At 40.2% G+C, this 15,354-nt stretch overlaps 1 protein-coding gene across 3 annotated transcripts in view; it reads left to right on the top strand.

Annotated features, from left to right (window-relative positions):
- The window catches only part of COL14A1 (collagen type XIV alpha 1 chain), a 178,614-nt gene that overhangs the window by 81,533 nt on the left and 81,727 nt on the right, over positions 1-15,354 (top strand). For all 3 annotated transcript variants that reach the window (XM_019495707.2, XM_019495705.2, XM_019495706.2), the window contains 6 exons: positions 5,620-5,749; positions 7,468-7,590; positions 8,568-8,717; positions 9,359-9,475; positions 12,729-12,875; positions 15,112-15,186. In XM_019495707.2, coding sequence (XP_019351252.1) covers positions 5,620-5,749; positions 7,468-7,590; positions 8,568-8,717; positions 9,359-9,475; positions 12,729-12,875; positions 15,112-15,186 — 742 coding nt within the window. The remainder of the gene's footprint in view (positions 1-5,619; positions 5,750-7,467; positions 7,591-8,567; positions 8,718-9,358; positions 9,476-12,728; positions 12,876-15,111; positions 15,187-15,354) is intronic.

The following is a 15,354-nucleotide window of genomic DNA, read 5'->3' as shown; positions in this document are numbered from 1 at the left end:
CTCATGCCTCCCCTGGGGGTGCACGAAGCTACCTCTCTCCCCTCTCTGTGCCCCTCGATGAGCCACTCATGGCTCTGTCCCACACCCCACCCCACCCCGGTAAACGCTTCCTTCCCTCCCCCACATCCCTTCCCCCCCACCACAGACTTAACAGCCAGATACTACTCTCGAAGCTGCCAGGCTGCACTCCATGCTGTGGCTACGCCCATGTGCATGGCATTTATCAGCAACATTATTGGTCACATCAGCCAAAAAAGCAGATTGCTGATAATGTTAATTCTCCTTTTATTGCTGCTGATATGATATGGACTGATGTATTACTTTACCTGTATAAAATCTCATATAGATAATTTATAAATATATGATTTTTGAGCAAAATTAATTATTTCTGGGTGCTTTACTCATGATTTTGCATTCAGATGTTCTTAATATGGTGGAGCTGTGTTCTTACTCAATTTTTCAGATTTAGAGCTAACCATATACCTAAAATAGAGCAAATTTCAAACTTTCAATAACTTTCTCCAAGTTGATGTTCAATGTATAAAAGCCTCCCTCACTAATGTATGAGTTTCCTTCACTGATGTTCTGCTGCCTGATGTGGGTCTCAGTCATGCATCTTACTTATATTTATATCAACAGAAAATGTTATTGGATATACTGCATAGTTTTTCATATTCCCTTCAATCTGCTTTTTTCATTTTTTCTGTTTTTCTTTAAAGAGAATCTCACTAAATTTGGTCAAAGAAAGGAATTACTCGAATATTGTTTTCTCCCAAAATATGAATCATGTAATTGTTTCTTTCATTTCCGATTCATCCATCTTTTATGAGGCTTTGCTAGAATATTACCTTTTTAGCTATCCTTTTTTTACTTCAAAGTAATGATCCTTAAACTTAACTCTTAATACAGTGGGTTTCGCTTGGGCTAGAAAATGTCCTTGGTATACATTCAATATTTGTAATACTATAGTACAAGACAGTAGCAAACATATGTTGCATAATGGATAATATTCTTATATTTCATCTGATAATAACCAGAAGTTTCTTCATTTCAACCCTCAGATTTACAATTTTCAGGTCACTTGAAAGCTGAAATCAAACTCAGTAGATGATGATATAGTCTGTGGTTCTGTTTTAATACTCAGCAATCGATTATCTTAAAAAGAAATTAAAAGTGGTTTGTAGTAAAGATACTAAAACTCTTGCTATCAGAATATATATGAATTTTAAGCTGGATCATATGCCTATTAAAATAAGTGGAAAAACTTTAGGATCATACCTCTTGGCTCTGAATCATCAAAGCACTTAAGGAAGTGCTTAATTTTGAGTATATGCTTTATTCTTTGGCCACAATTCAGCCTTAGTCCCAGTGAAGTAAAAGGTGAGCATGTGTTTATGAGTTTCCCTAAGTAAAACATTGCTTAGATTATGCTTAAAATTAAGCATATACTAGCAGCACTGATTGAAGGTGGTCCTTAATCTTACTAAGTGAGAGGTGAACACATACAGGTAGTTCTGTTAATATCTGTGGAGCAGCTCATTTGATGTCAGTGGTAATTTTAACATGTTTAAAGTAGGAACACATAAGTCTGTTCTTGAAGGGGTGGGGGGGTCCAAAGAGGATGGAGCTGGACTGCTCTCAGTGGTGGCCGATGACAGAACAAGGAGCAAGGGTCTCAAGCTGCAGCAAGGGAAGTTTAGTTTAAATATTAGGAAGAACTTTCACATTAGGAGGGCAGTAAAACACTGGTATGGGTTACTCAGAGAGGTTGTGGAATCGCCATCCTTGGAGGTTTTTAAGACCCGGCTAGACAAAGCGTTGTCTGGGATGATCTAGCAAAGCCTTGGCTGGGATGATCCTGCTTTGAGTGGGTGCGGGGCATGGACGGGGGCAGGGGCAGGGATGAGAGAGGGGGGTTGGACTAGATGACCTCCTGAGGTCCCTTCCAACCCTAATTTTCTATGATTCCTCATTTGGAGTCTATGCGCTTTGCTGAATATAGATGTAAGTTCATTGTAATTTTACAAAATTATTGTTTCCTGTGTTTTTTACCATGAGATTTCAGTAATAGCAATCTCAGTCACTTTTGATACTCCTGTGAAATATTGTTAGGCTCCTAAATTCTCAAGAATACTAACAAAGATTCAATAAAACATGTAACTTTGCATTACAATACATGATAGTTTAATAAGGCCCTTACTTGCTTTTGAATTTTTTGAATAACAATGCATGCAGAAGGGATTGTAGTTGCTACTTTGTTTTTCCAGAAAGCCCACAATGTTTTTCTTTGTTTCAAACTATATTGATCTATGGAAGAAGCCTGATGCACAGATGTGTGAAAAGAAGATTTTAATCTATTGTATTCATTTTTTAAAAGTTTGTTTATTGTTTTTTTAAAAACTTGGATCATGAAATGGGGTCTGTGAGGAAGTGGCTTGGACTGTGGAGACCTTGGGGGTCTTGGCTGCTCATATAATTGAGCAGTCTCGCCTTAATTACTAGTTTTGGACACTGATGAAGTATTTTTTTGGCATGGCTTTACATCTGTGTACACTAGATTAAATTTTCCTCTATGTATTGTTTGCACAATTAGAGCTCTATCCTGGAGCATTGGAGTTGGTGTACAGCTTGCAGTTTCAGGCAGCCAGCAATGTTTCCATTGGATGTTCCACATAAAATATTTATGGAATATTGTGTATCTAGAGCAAAATTCTGACTTTGTGTTATACTTGATGGACTAAATCTTCTCAGTTTACCCTGTGGAATTTACTTGTCTGCAAAGAGGCCTGTATTGTGTATAGCCCCCATGCTTGTTGAACAGGGGTCAATTTCCTTAACACATAGTTCGATTGACTTAAGAGATTCCGTGTGTACCAAGGACCAACCTAAGATAAGAGAGCAGGATTTGGGCAGGAAATGGAAAAAAACAGATGAGAACTGTTAGACCTCAACTCCATGCGATGCATAATGACTAGGAAGACAACGGATCAATGCCATCATGCATCACCTGCACACATTGATTGTCAGCAGCTTAATTCAAAATGGAGGCAGCTTCGGGCAATGCTCCAACAAACCAGGGAGCTGATGTGAACATTAATTCTTTTTATATTTATACACTTTGGTTTATGCTCATTAAAATTTACCTCACCTTTGTGCCTCCTTCGTTCCACCCTTAGTCCTTCCCATTTTAAGCTCCGCCTCTGTTTACTGATTACTTCATTAGCATGGAATTGCCTCTGCATTTTGCTTATTTACATGTCTTTTTGCTATGAGTGCATGCCTAAGACCCTGACCCCTGCTTCTTTCGTTCACTTGCGGTCTTTTACTGATTTCTTCACTGTCTCCAAGGTCTTGCTTCTGCTTTATCTCCTAACGATAGCCAGTGGTCTGCATCCTGTTCTTCTTACACAATGAGCTATATATCTTACAACAGTACTACATTGTTAGGAAAATGCTTGCCTAAGCGTTTTGCAATGTTACTTTTAACATACCATTCTGCCTTGTGGTTAGCAGCTTGCTATATCACCAGTTATAGCCTTTTATTCAGCTGCAAATCCAGTGCTCCCCAAGATTCACATACTGTCACCCTAACAAAAACAAGGGATGTTCTAAAGACACCATGATTTCCTTATAAAAGTACAATGTCATTGTCAAAAGGAGCAATATCTAAGCTGTTTGGTCCTCCATGATCTGCTACTGGCCTTTCCCAGATAGTCTGCTGCACTGTCTGGAGAAGGACACAGGAGTTCATTGTTTCCTTGACCTTACATTCCACCTTGTATTCCTGAGCCTGCCTCTCCTAAAACAGTGGCTCTGTGTTCAAGGTGTCTACCTCTAATTGTCCTCAGCTTGTAGTATCACACATACATTCAGGTTCTTTTGAAATAAAATGTTATTGGTAAATTCTAGAACTCAAGAGATGATCCTGAGATAAATATGTTATGAAGTCAGTCAACTACTGTGACATTAGTTTTGAGTATCTGGGCAAAATGTAATGGTCTAATTACAAAAACTTGCAACCCATATTAGAAAGAGACCCTATTCTTAAAAAGATCTTCCCAGAGCCACCCATCCTAGCCTTCAGACAAGCACCGAACCTCGCCAACCTCATCACCAGAAGCAAACTTCCTCAAGCCCAGAATACACCAAAAGGATCCAGACCGTGCCAGGACAAGAAATGCAAAACCTGCCAACACATCTCCACCACCTCCGCTATTACTACACCCCACAACAGAGCCATCAGCATCCCAGGATCTTACAGCTGCACCTCCAGAAATGTAATATACCTCATCCAATGCACCAAATGCCCTGATGGAAGATATGTAGGAGAGACCAAACAACATCTGCGCACCAGAATGAATGCGCACCGGAAATCCATCAAAGACAGAAACACTCAATTACCGGTGGGGGCACATTTCTCACAGGAGGGCCACTCTCTCTCCAATCTCTCAGTCCTGATCCTCAAGGGAAACTTACACAACACTTCCCAGAGACGAGCCTATGAGCTCCATTTCATCAATCTGCTGGATACTAGAGATCATGGACTAAACATAGACATTGGATTTTTGATACATTACAATCTGCCTGGCAGCTGACTCCCCAGCCCAGCCCCTGGCTTCTTTACTTTTCATTCCATCCAGGAAGAGCACACACCAACTGCTGAAGCTTCCTTAGCCTGATGAAGGGTTTTTGAACCTGAAAGCTTGCTTAATAACTATTCTCCAACCATTTGGGTTGGTCTAATAAAAGATATCAAATTCACCCAAGGAACCTTGTCTGCCTATTGTCTAATGAAGGCATTCACCTAATAGAAGAGATTTTTACTGTACAAAAAAAGAACCATATAAATTTACAGAAGTTTGAAATCATTTCTGTAATCCTGGGAGCTGTCTACAGTTTTTCTGGTTTCTTCTCAGGCTGCTAGATCAGAATTTAGATAACGTGGTCCTAGGGTCTTACTGACTTGGGCTCCTTCTGCTTTTTGTAGCCAATACTTCTCTTTGTTCTCCCAAAGGCTTAGTGTCATTTCACATCTCCAAAATGGTCAAAGTCTATTTGCCTTCATCTTGCTCCACTCATGTCTCCTAATTTCCTGAATATGTATTTCTTCTCCTGTAAAAGGCTGATTTCCTTTTCCCCTTCTTTTAAGGCCTGTCTGTTACAGTCCCTAAAAACACCTAGACTGGCCTTTAACAGGTTCAGTGTTAGTAAATCCATAACAAAATCAACGTATTCCCTCTTCATTTATATTGAAACAGCTGCTTGAATAGTAGATATCCAGACTGGGTACTGATCTGATGAATATTTTAAAGATTTATCAGCCCATCGGTCTAGTTAAATTATAGGTCATATATCCAGGTATAACTATCCTTTACTGGAAAGTTCTGTTTGTACAATATAACCTTAGAGACACATAATAAATAGGTCTGCTGATTGTTTCGAGACGGTAAATTTTTTATTATACAGCATTACAAAAGTTTTTACAGTATAAATTTGGTCATTTGGAATGAATTGCTTTACAATCTTTGAGAGCGTGATGGCATAGATCATATATGATTATAAGAGTGTTCAGAAACCTAACAGTCAGTCTTGTTTGTTTCTGCTGTTCCCACCTTCCAGGTAATGGTACCTGGAAGACAAAACCATATTCTTCTTCAGCCTTTGCTCTCAGATACTGAATATAAAGTTACTGTTACTCCTGTATATTCTGATGGGGAAGGAGTCAGTGTCTCCACTCCTGGCAAGACCCGTAAGTACTGTCTGGTTCATATGAGATAGTTTTTAATCAAGAAATGTTTGATTATATCTTATTCTGGGATACTGTCAGGTAGCAGAAACTTTATGGCTAGGGACAGACACTCAAAAAGCCTGAGCTTGAATTGATTCAATCTTTGCAGGTTAGTTTAACCTACAGAGCTTGAACTGATTTGGAGGTGGATAGACATTCCCTTTTCATTTCAGAAATGCAGGCTTGTGCAGAGAGCTCCACCCAGGGCTCCAAAGCATCTAGGTTGCTCAGGTCTGGGACAGACATTGCATAAACCAGTTTGACCCAAATCAGTTAAGTCTGATGCTACATTCAACCAGTTTATCTCAAACCTGTTTCAGACATTTTGAAACTGGTTTATGTGCACTGAATGTCTGTTCTGTTACAAGTTTAAACCAGTTTCTAATCACTTTAACTAGTTTATGTGTAATGTCTGTCCCTAGCCTATAAGAGTAAGACTGCCTAGAGAGTCCACCAAGCAGACTCCAGTACCGTAGAAGGTGATACTGGTGGTGCAGCAGGTAACATTCAAGCCTTCTGAGTTAGCAATATACCAATGCCTCAGCTATTGTGCTGTATTTTATTTTGGATTATATGTTTAAGAAGCAAATCCATGACCATTTGACATCGTTAAAAAAAACTGTCAAGCTATTTTCAGTTGTTACATTAGTTTTATAATCCTGTCTAAGTGCCAGTAAAGGTCACTCTTTCTAAGTTGCCCCTGTACTTTAATATTAGTCACTATGGGCATTTGTACATATGCTTGCGCTGCAGTGCTGGGCACTTTTAGAAGTGGCCAGCGCTGTGGCACGTGCAGTTTTATAAGTGGTGAAATGTGCATCAGCACTGAGAAAATGATGGTGGTGTGCTTTTGAAGTAAAACATATCAGAGGTGTTTTAGTTCAGAAGCGCACCACTGCCATTTTCTGCATGCTGACATGTATTTCATTACTTATACAACCACACACACCACAGCACAGTGTGTGTCAGCTTGCATGCAGAGCAGACTCAATTAATTGAGTCTGCCCCAACCCGCTAGGTCTCTGGTGCATCACGGGACGAAAAGGTATGTGTATAAATGCCCCCCCGTGCTGCTAAGCAGCTCCCATGTCCTACTTCATAAATGGCTGGTTTTCAGTGGTGCATAGAATGGGGATCTCTGATTTGTACATCATCCAAAGTCCTGCAAAGACATAGGGACATCATGAATCTTAAGTATGTGAAGAGTTGCAATGCTCTATTAAGCAAGCTTTTTGTTTTTCACAGGAGCAGGACCTATATTTTTAGATCACCTAGAGATAGTTTGCCTAGAAAGGAAATATATAAGTGTAAGATGATTATCTCTGGATTCTGTTTTACTACTTTATCTGGTCCTCTTTTTAGTAATAATAGGGCAGGGTATTGCTTGATTATGAGATAGAAAAAACAGTCTAAATTAATTATCAGTATAAAACCTTTAAAAATTCCAGTTTTAATCCACTGGCATAATGCCATGGATGAATTTGACACCAGTAGACCTAGTTCCTTGTTCAGACAATTCCTGTGAGCTTTTGGGAGCTGTTCGTCAGCATTTAAAAGAACTCCAAACCCATTCTTGAGTTACATATGATGTTGGTTATTATTTACGAGTGTGTCCATGGTGTGTACACGTGTTTGCAAGAGATACAGTTGTGAAAACTCATGATTTATTTTCCTTTTAGTGCCTCTCTCTGCCCCCAGAAATTTAAGAGTCTCAGATGAATGGTACAACCGATTACGCATTAGCTGGGATGCCCCTCCCTCCCCAACAATGGGTTACAGGATTGTCTACAAACCTATCAACAGTGAGTTTTCAAAATGAACTGTTTTTGGTCTTCTACTTTTGCTTTTCCAGTATCTTCAGTATCTATGTGAAATCATGCTTAAACTAAAAAATTGCTAATGGAAACCTGAATCAACTTTTAAAAGCAGGTTCCTCTTAGTAATGCAAAGGTCCACTCTAAACTTCTATTTAAACACTCCCCTCTCCTCCCCAGTATGTCATTTGTGGCTTGCTCTCAGCCCATACTCCACGAAATTTTGTGTGCTGTCCCCTGTGCCTGGTACAGCAAACTATGAACAAGGTCACATTTTTTTTAAATACTAAGGAGCCACCTTCCTCTTCCTGTTCCCTCTAGAATATATTTCTTCCATGATGACCATTAGAAGTGAGTTTGTTACATTACGGAGAGGGAGGAAGGGGGGTGGAAAAGGAAAAACCTCCAATATCTGAGTTCTTTGGTGCACCTGCTAAAGATTGAATTCAGCTAAGAGGGAAGTAGCAAAAGAACTGGTTGTATCTCCCTGCCTCGGGTCAGTTCTACACCATGTTTGTTTCCGACATTGCTTGGATCACCTTCAGGCCACCTTTGTGCTATGTTGGCTTGCAGTCATTTCTTAAGGATAACTATGCTGGCAGAGATTGTTTAGACCTCCTACTGGTCCTGAGACATACCCACCATAAAGGAATCTCAGCTGACTTTTCAGAGTGATGTTAAATCCCTGGAGAAGCAAAGAAGGGATTTCCTGGGTACCAGTGTCTAGTTCTAAATGAATCCCACTGCTAGATTCTCTCTTCTGCCCTGGCTTCTGTGCGTCAGTCTTGGATTATAAGATGTTTTGGGTAGACAGAATCTTTACATTTCTGTTCCACAACTAATAGAATGATGAGTTAAGAATTAGAAATCTAACTGAAGATTATGAGGGTTTTTTAATGCCTTCCAGTCCCGATAATTTGAAAAATATTCTTTTGTTTTGTTTTCTTTTCTTTTCTTTTTCACAGTCCCTGGACCAGCATTGGAGACCTTTGTAGGAGATGATATCAACACCATTCTGATTTTAAATCTATTCAGTGGAACAGAGTACAGTGTTAAAGTATTTGCTTCATATTCAACAGGCTTCAGTGATGCCCTGTCAGGCATAGCCAAAACCTGTAAGAATTATTTCATGCTGTTCAGATCTCCATGGCCCATTTTTCAGTATAACTTTAGCTCGGCACAGCTCCCTGAATAAAGTCTCCTGTGGAGTTCTTTTCCTTTTCTATGTATTTTGTGGAAATTATTGAAAGGTAGTCCTTTTTTACCATGAGAAAGCACAGAGCTTTAAAATACCATGCTGATGTTAATGAGAGACAGGTCATGAAGCATGTAATATTATTTATTGTTCAAATAGTATTATCTAATATGAGATATAAATTTCCATAATGAAAAGTATGTTTCTTTTTCTAGGTAAGGCAATCCTTCTGTATGATCTGAATTAAATTTCACACCATAGAATTCAACTTTGACAATGGAATTGATATTTCAGTGACAACCTTGCTATTCTGAACATTTCTAATATTACTTATTGGCTGTTCTTAAATTCCAGATCCTTGGACTAAGGGTGTATTTTTCTCTTTCCTTTCTTGTATTAGATTTGCTTGAGATTATTCTTAGTTGAATTATAAATTAAAATTAAATACAAAAACAGTTGCTTACTTGTTCATGTGCTTTTAAAAAAATATCTTGTATAATTTTTTTGTGTTAATGTCATTGAATAAAGATGTGAATTTTTTTATTTTCTCATCAATTGCAGTGCCCTTGAGTGTGACCAATCTGGATGCTTATCAGGTCCGCATGACTAGTCTTTGTGCCCAGTGGCAGCTTCACAGACATGCCACGGCATACAGGATCATTATAGAGTCTCTTGTGGGTAAGTTAGCACAGCTCTCTGTAATCACTTTACTTTATTGTTGGCAGGAATTCTGTTTGTACAACGAGCACTAGACTGGCTGTAAATGGGGTTTACCATCCCAATCTTTGCTCATACAAGTAATTACATTGTAACAAAATATGAACATCAGCATTTACAATAATTGGAAGAAAATAGAAATAGGCAAAACCGAAGATGAACAAACCACAACAGATTCTACGTTAAAGTCCTTTGAAAGTAAAAGCTTGGATGGCTATCCACATCGTTGGAGCCCTTAAAGTGCTGCCATCTCTAAGCTGCCAGCCCTCACTGCCCTGATTTTTCCCCCTCTGTCCATACATGCTCTTTGGCCAGCTTTCTTAATATTGCCTTTTATCTAGTAGGAGATCCAGGAGCCTTCAGCACCTTCTCATTTCTGTTGTCTTTGGATGCTGCCTACCTTTTTGTACCTCAGCACTTCAAGCCCACTCTTTTCCAGCTCCCAGCTGAATTACCTGCTCAGGCTTGGTCAGTCTCTCATTCTCTAGCAATAAGGACAAGAAACTGTCCTCTGGGGTCCTCTGGTTCTCTGCTACTTCAGTCTGTTGATCTGTATGGGAATGAGTCTACATGCTGGCTTCCAAAAGAGTAGAGTGATGGAGGAGCAGGGTAGATGACTGCTCCCCCAAAAGCAGGAGAGGATGTGTGAACCTTGTGTCAATTCATGTGCAAATTAACAGGGAAGTCTAGTCTCCCTGAGAGAAGGGAGCTGTGTAGGTAGTCTCTGTGTGTTTGTAGGTGTTAAAAGAATAGCTGAGATATAGGGAAGGGAAGAGGGAGCTTGGTAAATTCATTTAAACTAAGGATCAGTAGGAAACATAGACCAGTGTTGCAGTGGGATCTCCTTGTGATTAAGTGGGATTATTGAATTATAGTCTACCTCTCTTTCAACCAGTGATTAGTTAGCTTTATATGAATGCTCTTCATCCTGATGGCAGGCCAGGTTCTTTGAGTAGATGTGATATCTTGTATTAGGCCAACTGAGTAGTTGGAAAAAAGTTCTTGTCAAGCTTTCAGGCACAGTCACCCTTCTTCAGGTATGGGGAGTCTGTGCTGTTCTGAGAAACCCAGCGTCATCCTGATGGGCATCGTCAAATGATTTCACTTGGCAACAAATAGCAACAAGCAAATTGACATTTTTAGTATTTTCTGTAGGGAATATGAAGAAAAATCTCTCTCTCATATTTTCTTTAAATGTAGCGCTTTAAATGTATCCAGGGTTAAACCGGGGAAGTCAGACTCTGGCTTTATCCATTTGGAGGAGGCTTTACTTGTATGCAAGCTATTTTACTTTTTCTTGGTACACGCTTGCTATCTTGTTATATAGAAAAATTAGTATTTTGCATCGAATGGCACCTTTGAAAAACTTGAATAACTTTAAGTGCAATTATTAAGACCTAATCAAATGAACTAAAGATACCATGAAATGTAATTTGATTGTATAATTGAAGGATCATTATTTTACAATTGATGAACTCGCATAAAGTTTATCTAAAGGCCTAGAATACAGATAAGCTGTTCAGAAAGCAAAGATCTTTGTTGGCATCGAGCATGCAGATTTCTTCCTATGTGGGAGCTAGCCAAAGTCCTGCTTCCTCACTGCCCTATTCATTATCAATCAGGACGGCCAGAAATGTATCTAACCTAGCCAGGAGAGTCTTCATTTAAAGAGAATAAAGAAAAGAGTTATTCAGATTGCTCCTTATTAGCATCAATCATGAAGAGCTTTCATTGTCCAGTTGTCTGCATCTCATTCAACCAATGATCAATTATCTTCGTACTAATGCAACTCATCCTGATAGCAATCAAATGGATTTTACTTGGCAGCAAGCCAGACCAGCTGGCAATTTTAGTATTGCTGTATAGAAGGTGAAGTAGTCTCTTTCCTTGTAATACTCCTTCCTCTTATGGATGCTGATTTTTGTTGAGGGATTTGTTTTAATTACCTGCTTTTTCTCACATACTACACCCCCCTGTCCCCTTGTCCCCCCCCCCCCCAAAAAAAATAAAATAAAACAGCTTGTTTGGGGAAAGCAGAATGAAGAAAGAAAATAGATTTTTTCAGAGTTATGGGCACATAAAGCAGAGACAGAGCCTTATCTTCAGCCTTATCTTCACCCTCCCTCTCGTGCTCAGGGAAAAGGTACAATTTTAACCGTTTAACAGCTGAATTGTTAGCAGCTTCTTTAGCTTTTGGCTGAGCAACCACCAGTTTCTGCTAATGAAGACTGGACTCTGTGGACAGATCTAGATTTTGAAAAGAGCTAAAAGTAATCTGCAGGGCTTTGAAATAGGAGGAGAAAGACCAGGAGTAGCTAACAGACAGCAACATTGCTGAAGAAAGGATAGCTTGATTAGCAGAAAATCAAGACCATTAAAAAGGAGCAAGCGTCATTAACACCTGTGGAATAGAGAGCAATTAGCAAGAAATACATAAATTATAATGAGCCTAGAAGAGCCATCAGCTCTGTCCTTCCCTCCATGCAGCTGGTGGAGGGAAGAGAAAGAAAAGAAGCAGTATCCAACTGACATAATCTCCATGCTTCTATTATTGGCAGAAAATCCACTGCCCAAAACTAATTTTGGGGTGAAAAAGTGAATATGGTATGTAAGTAGATTTGGTATTAAAATATCTATTTCCTGCACTTCATTGTCCATCCATTTTTCTAGTTGAGAATTAAAACTATTCCCTTGATATCCCAATAAACGATAATTCCTCTTCAGCTAAAATGGTTCCGAGTTGGTTCCGTCTTGCACTTACCGAACACGTTGTGGGCCTGGAGAACAAAAAGCCTGAAAAGAAACTTGATTCCACAGCCCTGCCAAAATGGCATTTCTGGTAATTTAGGCCAAAGTTCACTGAAGTCAATAGGAGTGTTTGCAGTGTGTCCAGGAGCGAGACCTGCATGCAGAGAAGGGAAATCGATCTCCTCTGAAGCAAAAGGCATAGGCACCACTTGAACCCTGCTTACTTATGCAATTCTGTGAGAGCTTACCTACTGTTCAGTCTTGTGCTGGGCTTCTATGCATGGCTGACTTTCCTTCAGGTGGAAAGCAGAAGGTGGCTCAGTATAGAGTCCTCTGATGACCAATTGCCCTTTATTACTGTCACATTGCCTTTCAGTTTTCAGATCATTTATTTAATACAATACAGCATTTATTCAATAAAGCAACACATCCAATTCTGGCTTAACAGTACCTTCTACAATTCCAGATGGGAAAAAGAGAGAAGTAACCCTTGGTGGAGGGACCCCTCGACACTGCTTCTTTGAGCTCACACCTGACACAGAGTATAAAATCAGCATCTATACACAGCTTCACGAGCTAGAGGGGCCTGGCATAAGCATAATGGAAACAACATGTAAGTGGAGTCTATTAATATTCAGCTACCTCTGGATAACTTTGGGATGCCCTCTATAGGGATAACAGGCTAGAAACAAAGTATAATGCTGGTACATAAAAGGTGTGTGTTCTTTTTCTTTCTTTTGAGTTTTTGACTCTTGTTCTGCACTGTGGCTCCCTCTTAATGGGACACAGTGGGTTGTTATCTCCTGAGGGTTGCAAGACAATAGTTATGTATTGTTTCTAGAATTAACAACAAGACATAGGAGTTTGGACTGTTTTCCCAGAATAAATTGGGGGCCCCAGGTGGCCTGCATGCTCCCGTGTTAATCGAGTTAGACTGTTCAGAAAGCATGAAGCATTAGCTTCTCCCCTTAAAGCCAAGTTACGCACAGAAGGCTTATGAATGGTACTGGCTTCTGGGTTTTTCTACCTGGGGTCATAGTGATTGCCAAATGTGGAGTCAGGAAGTTTTTCTCTTAGCTTAGATTGGCATGGACTATGGGGGTTTTACTTTTATTTAGCATGAGATGTGGTCCTTTTCCTAGAATCTTCTGAGCATCTGGTAACCAGTGACTTCCACGTCACTGGAGTGGCAGGGAATTAGCCATGCCCTCATCTCCCCTGCTTTTACCAGTAGGGCGTGCTTGGTGTTTTAGGTACTGTGCCTTGTAGTTGTGTGTGAGGATCTGCAGCCATGATTTTTGGTGGTTCCTTCAGTTAACATTTGCCTGTGAATGCAGGGGTCTGGACTTAATGGCTCAAAAGGCCAGTTCCACAACGGTGTTCTTGTTAAGCAAAATGAAGAACTGAGCTGTCCGGGGTACCATCGGATGGATTTGGTGCCTCGTGCAGCGCTTGCATTCTTCTTAGTACACAAACTGCATCTCTGCCTGGCCTTTTTTTTATAGCTAGAAGGCCCTTGAACCTACCCTGCACCAATACAAAACTCAAAAGTTACACTTAGGTGATTCATAGACCTTATTTTGAGGTCAGTGGGGAAAATGCTAGTCAATCTGAGCTGGAATGAGACTGGAGCTGACAGATGTAGCCAGGAGGATACAAATCCTGTTACGTGCCCATCTTGCAATGGCATCTTTTTTTTTGAAGGATGGTTATGTCTAACTGTCATCACCACCTGTAACCATAAACACACTGTATATATTATAGTGAATATTGAATACGGTTTTTTCAGTTTTCCCTCCAGGAATAAAATGTAGCTACATCACCTGTGGTTCTCTATGATGATTATAGTGAGGATACTGGAAAGAATGTTGTTGGGCAAGGGTGGGGACTTTTCTTCACTTATAAATGTAGAAGTCAAGCATGTGCATGTTCCCCATTGTGAACTCAGCCTAAAACTATATTGAACTCACTAAATAAAGCTCCTCCTATGCTCAATCAATGTCACAACCACAGCAAAGCTGTCAGGAGCTGATCATTTATTCAGTTACATTTCTGGGAGGCTGCCATTCAGAGGCTCATCTGTTTGTGAGATAAGAACAGAGAAGCAAATTGTGCAAAAAATCTGGAAGCAGCAGAGACAATTTCTGGATCCCGCACTTCCCTTTGGAAGTGGGGCAAGAAACTTGGTCTCCTGCTAGAAACAAACTTGAGTCCCTACCATTCAGCTAGTGAAGATTTCCCTTAGAGCCAGATGGATGTCTTTTCTGTATGCCCACATACAGCTGTGAGGCAATACCAGGCATCTCTTGCTCTGGTTATCAGTATTGTGAACAGCAGCACTGGGCCCTTTCTCTTTGTAGGGTGGGTGAAGAGCACCTGCTTCCTCTCCTGGGTGAGTGAATGGGAAGTGTCAGGATGGGAAAGGGGAGCTGTATTTGGGACACTGGCAGTGTGTTTGTTCTGTGGGAATTGGCTCAGGGTATGCCCTCCTCAAAGCAGGTGGTATTTGCTAGGAGGTATTTGCACCTCATCAGGCCAGAGACTGCTTCCTGTTATAGCTGTGCCATGCACAGAGTTGTAGCAAAGCCACAATTTAGCTTTGAGTTGCTAATAACAGTAGTAGGTCCTTGCCCTTATTTTGCCAACTAGGAGAAGTACCCATCTCTCTCTCACACACACACACACACACGCATGCACACACACACGTAACTAAACTACCTAGCTGGAAATATACCTGTGAACAAATAAAGTAAGGGAATATCTCAAATGACTAAAAATCTCAAGTGGCTAAAATAGATCAAGCCTTCAGATGATCCTTCTTTTTGCATTTCTTTTTTCTTCCTCTTTAGTGCCATTGCCAACTCAACCACCAACTTCTCCTTCAACAACACCTCCCCCACCTACAATTCCTCCTGCAAAAGAAGGTAAGCAATTTCTGGATTTGGAAAGTTGACAAGGAATTATCGTGTTCTGCTTTTTAGCTGTTCTTATGGACTTCACCTGCCTGATCTCATTTGGCAGAAATTAATGTAATCCCATTGAAGTTTATTGGAGCTGGGCTGGTCCACATGAGCTGAGCACCTGCCTTGCCA

The sequence above is a fragment of the Alligator mississippiensis genome, chromosome 3 (assembly GCF_030867095.1).
Source record: "Alligator mississippiensis isolate rAllMis1 chromosome 3, rAllMis1, whole genome shotgun sequence".
Taxonomy (NCBI): domain Eukaryota; kingdom Metazoa; phylum Chordata; order Crocodylia; family Alligatoridae; genus Alligator; species Alligator mississippiensis.
Note: the sequence above shows the minus strand (reverse complement) of the source record. Positions and strands in the feature narration are given on the sequence as shown.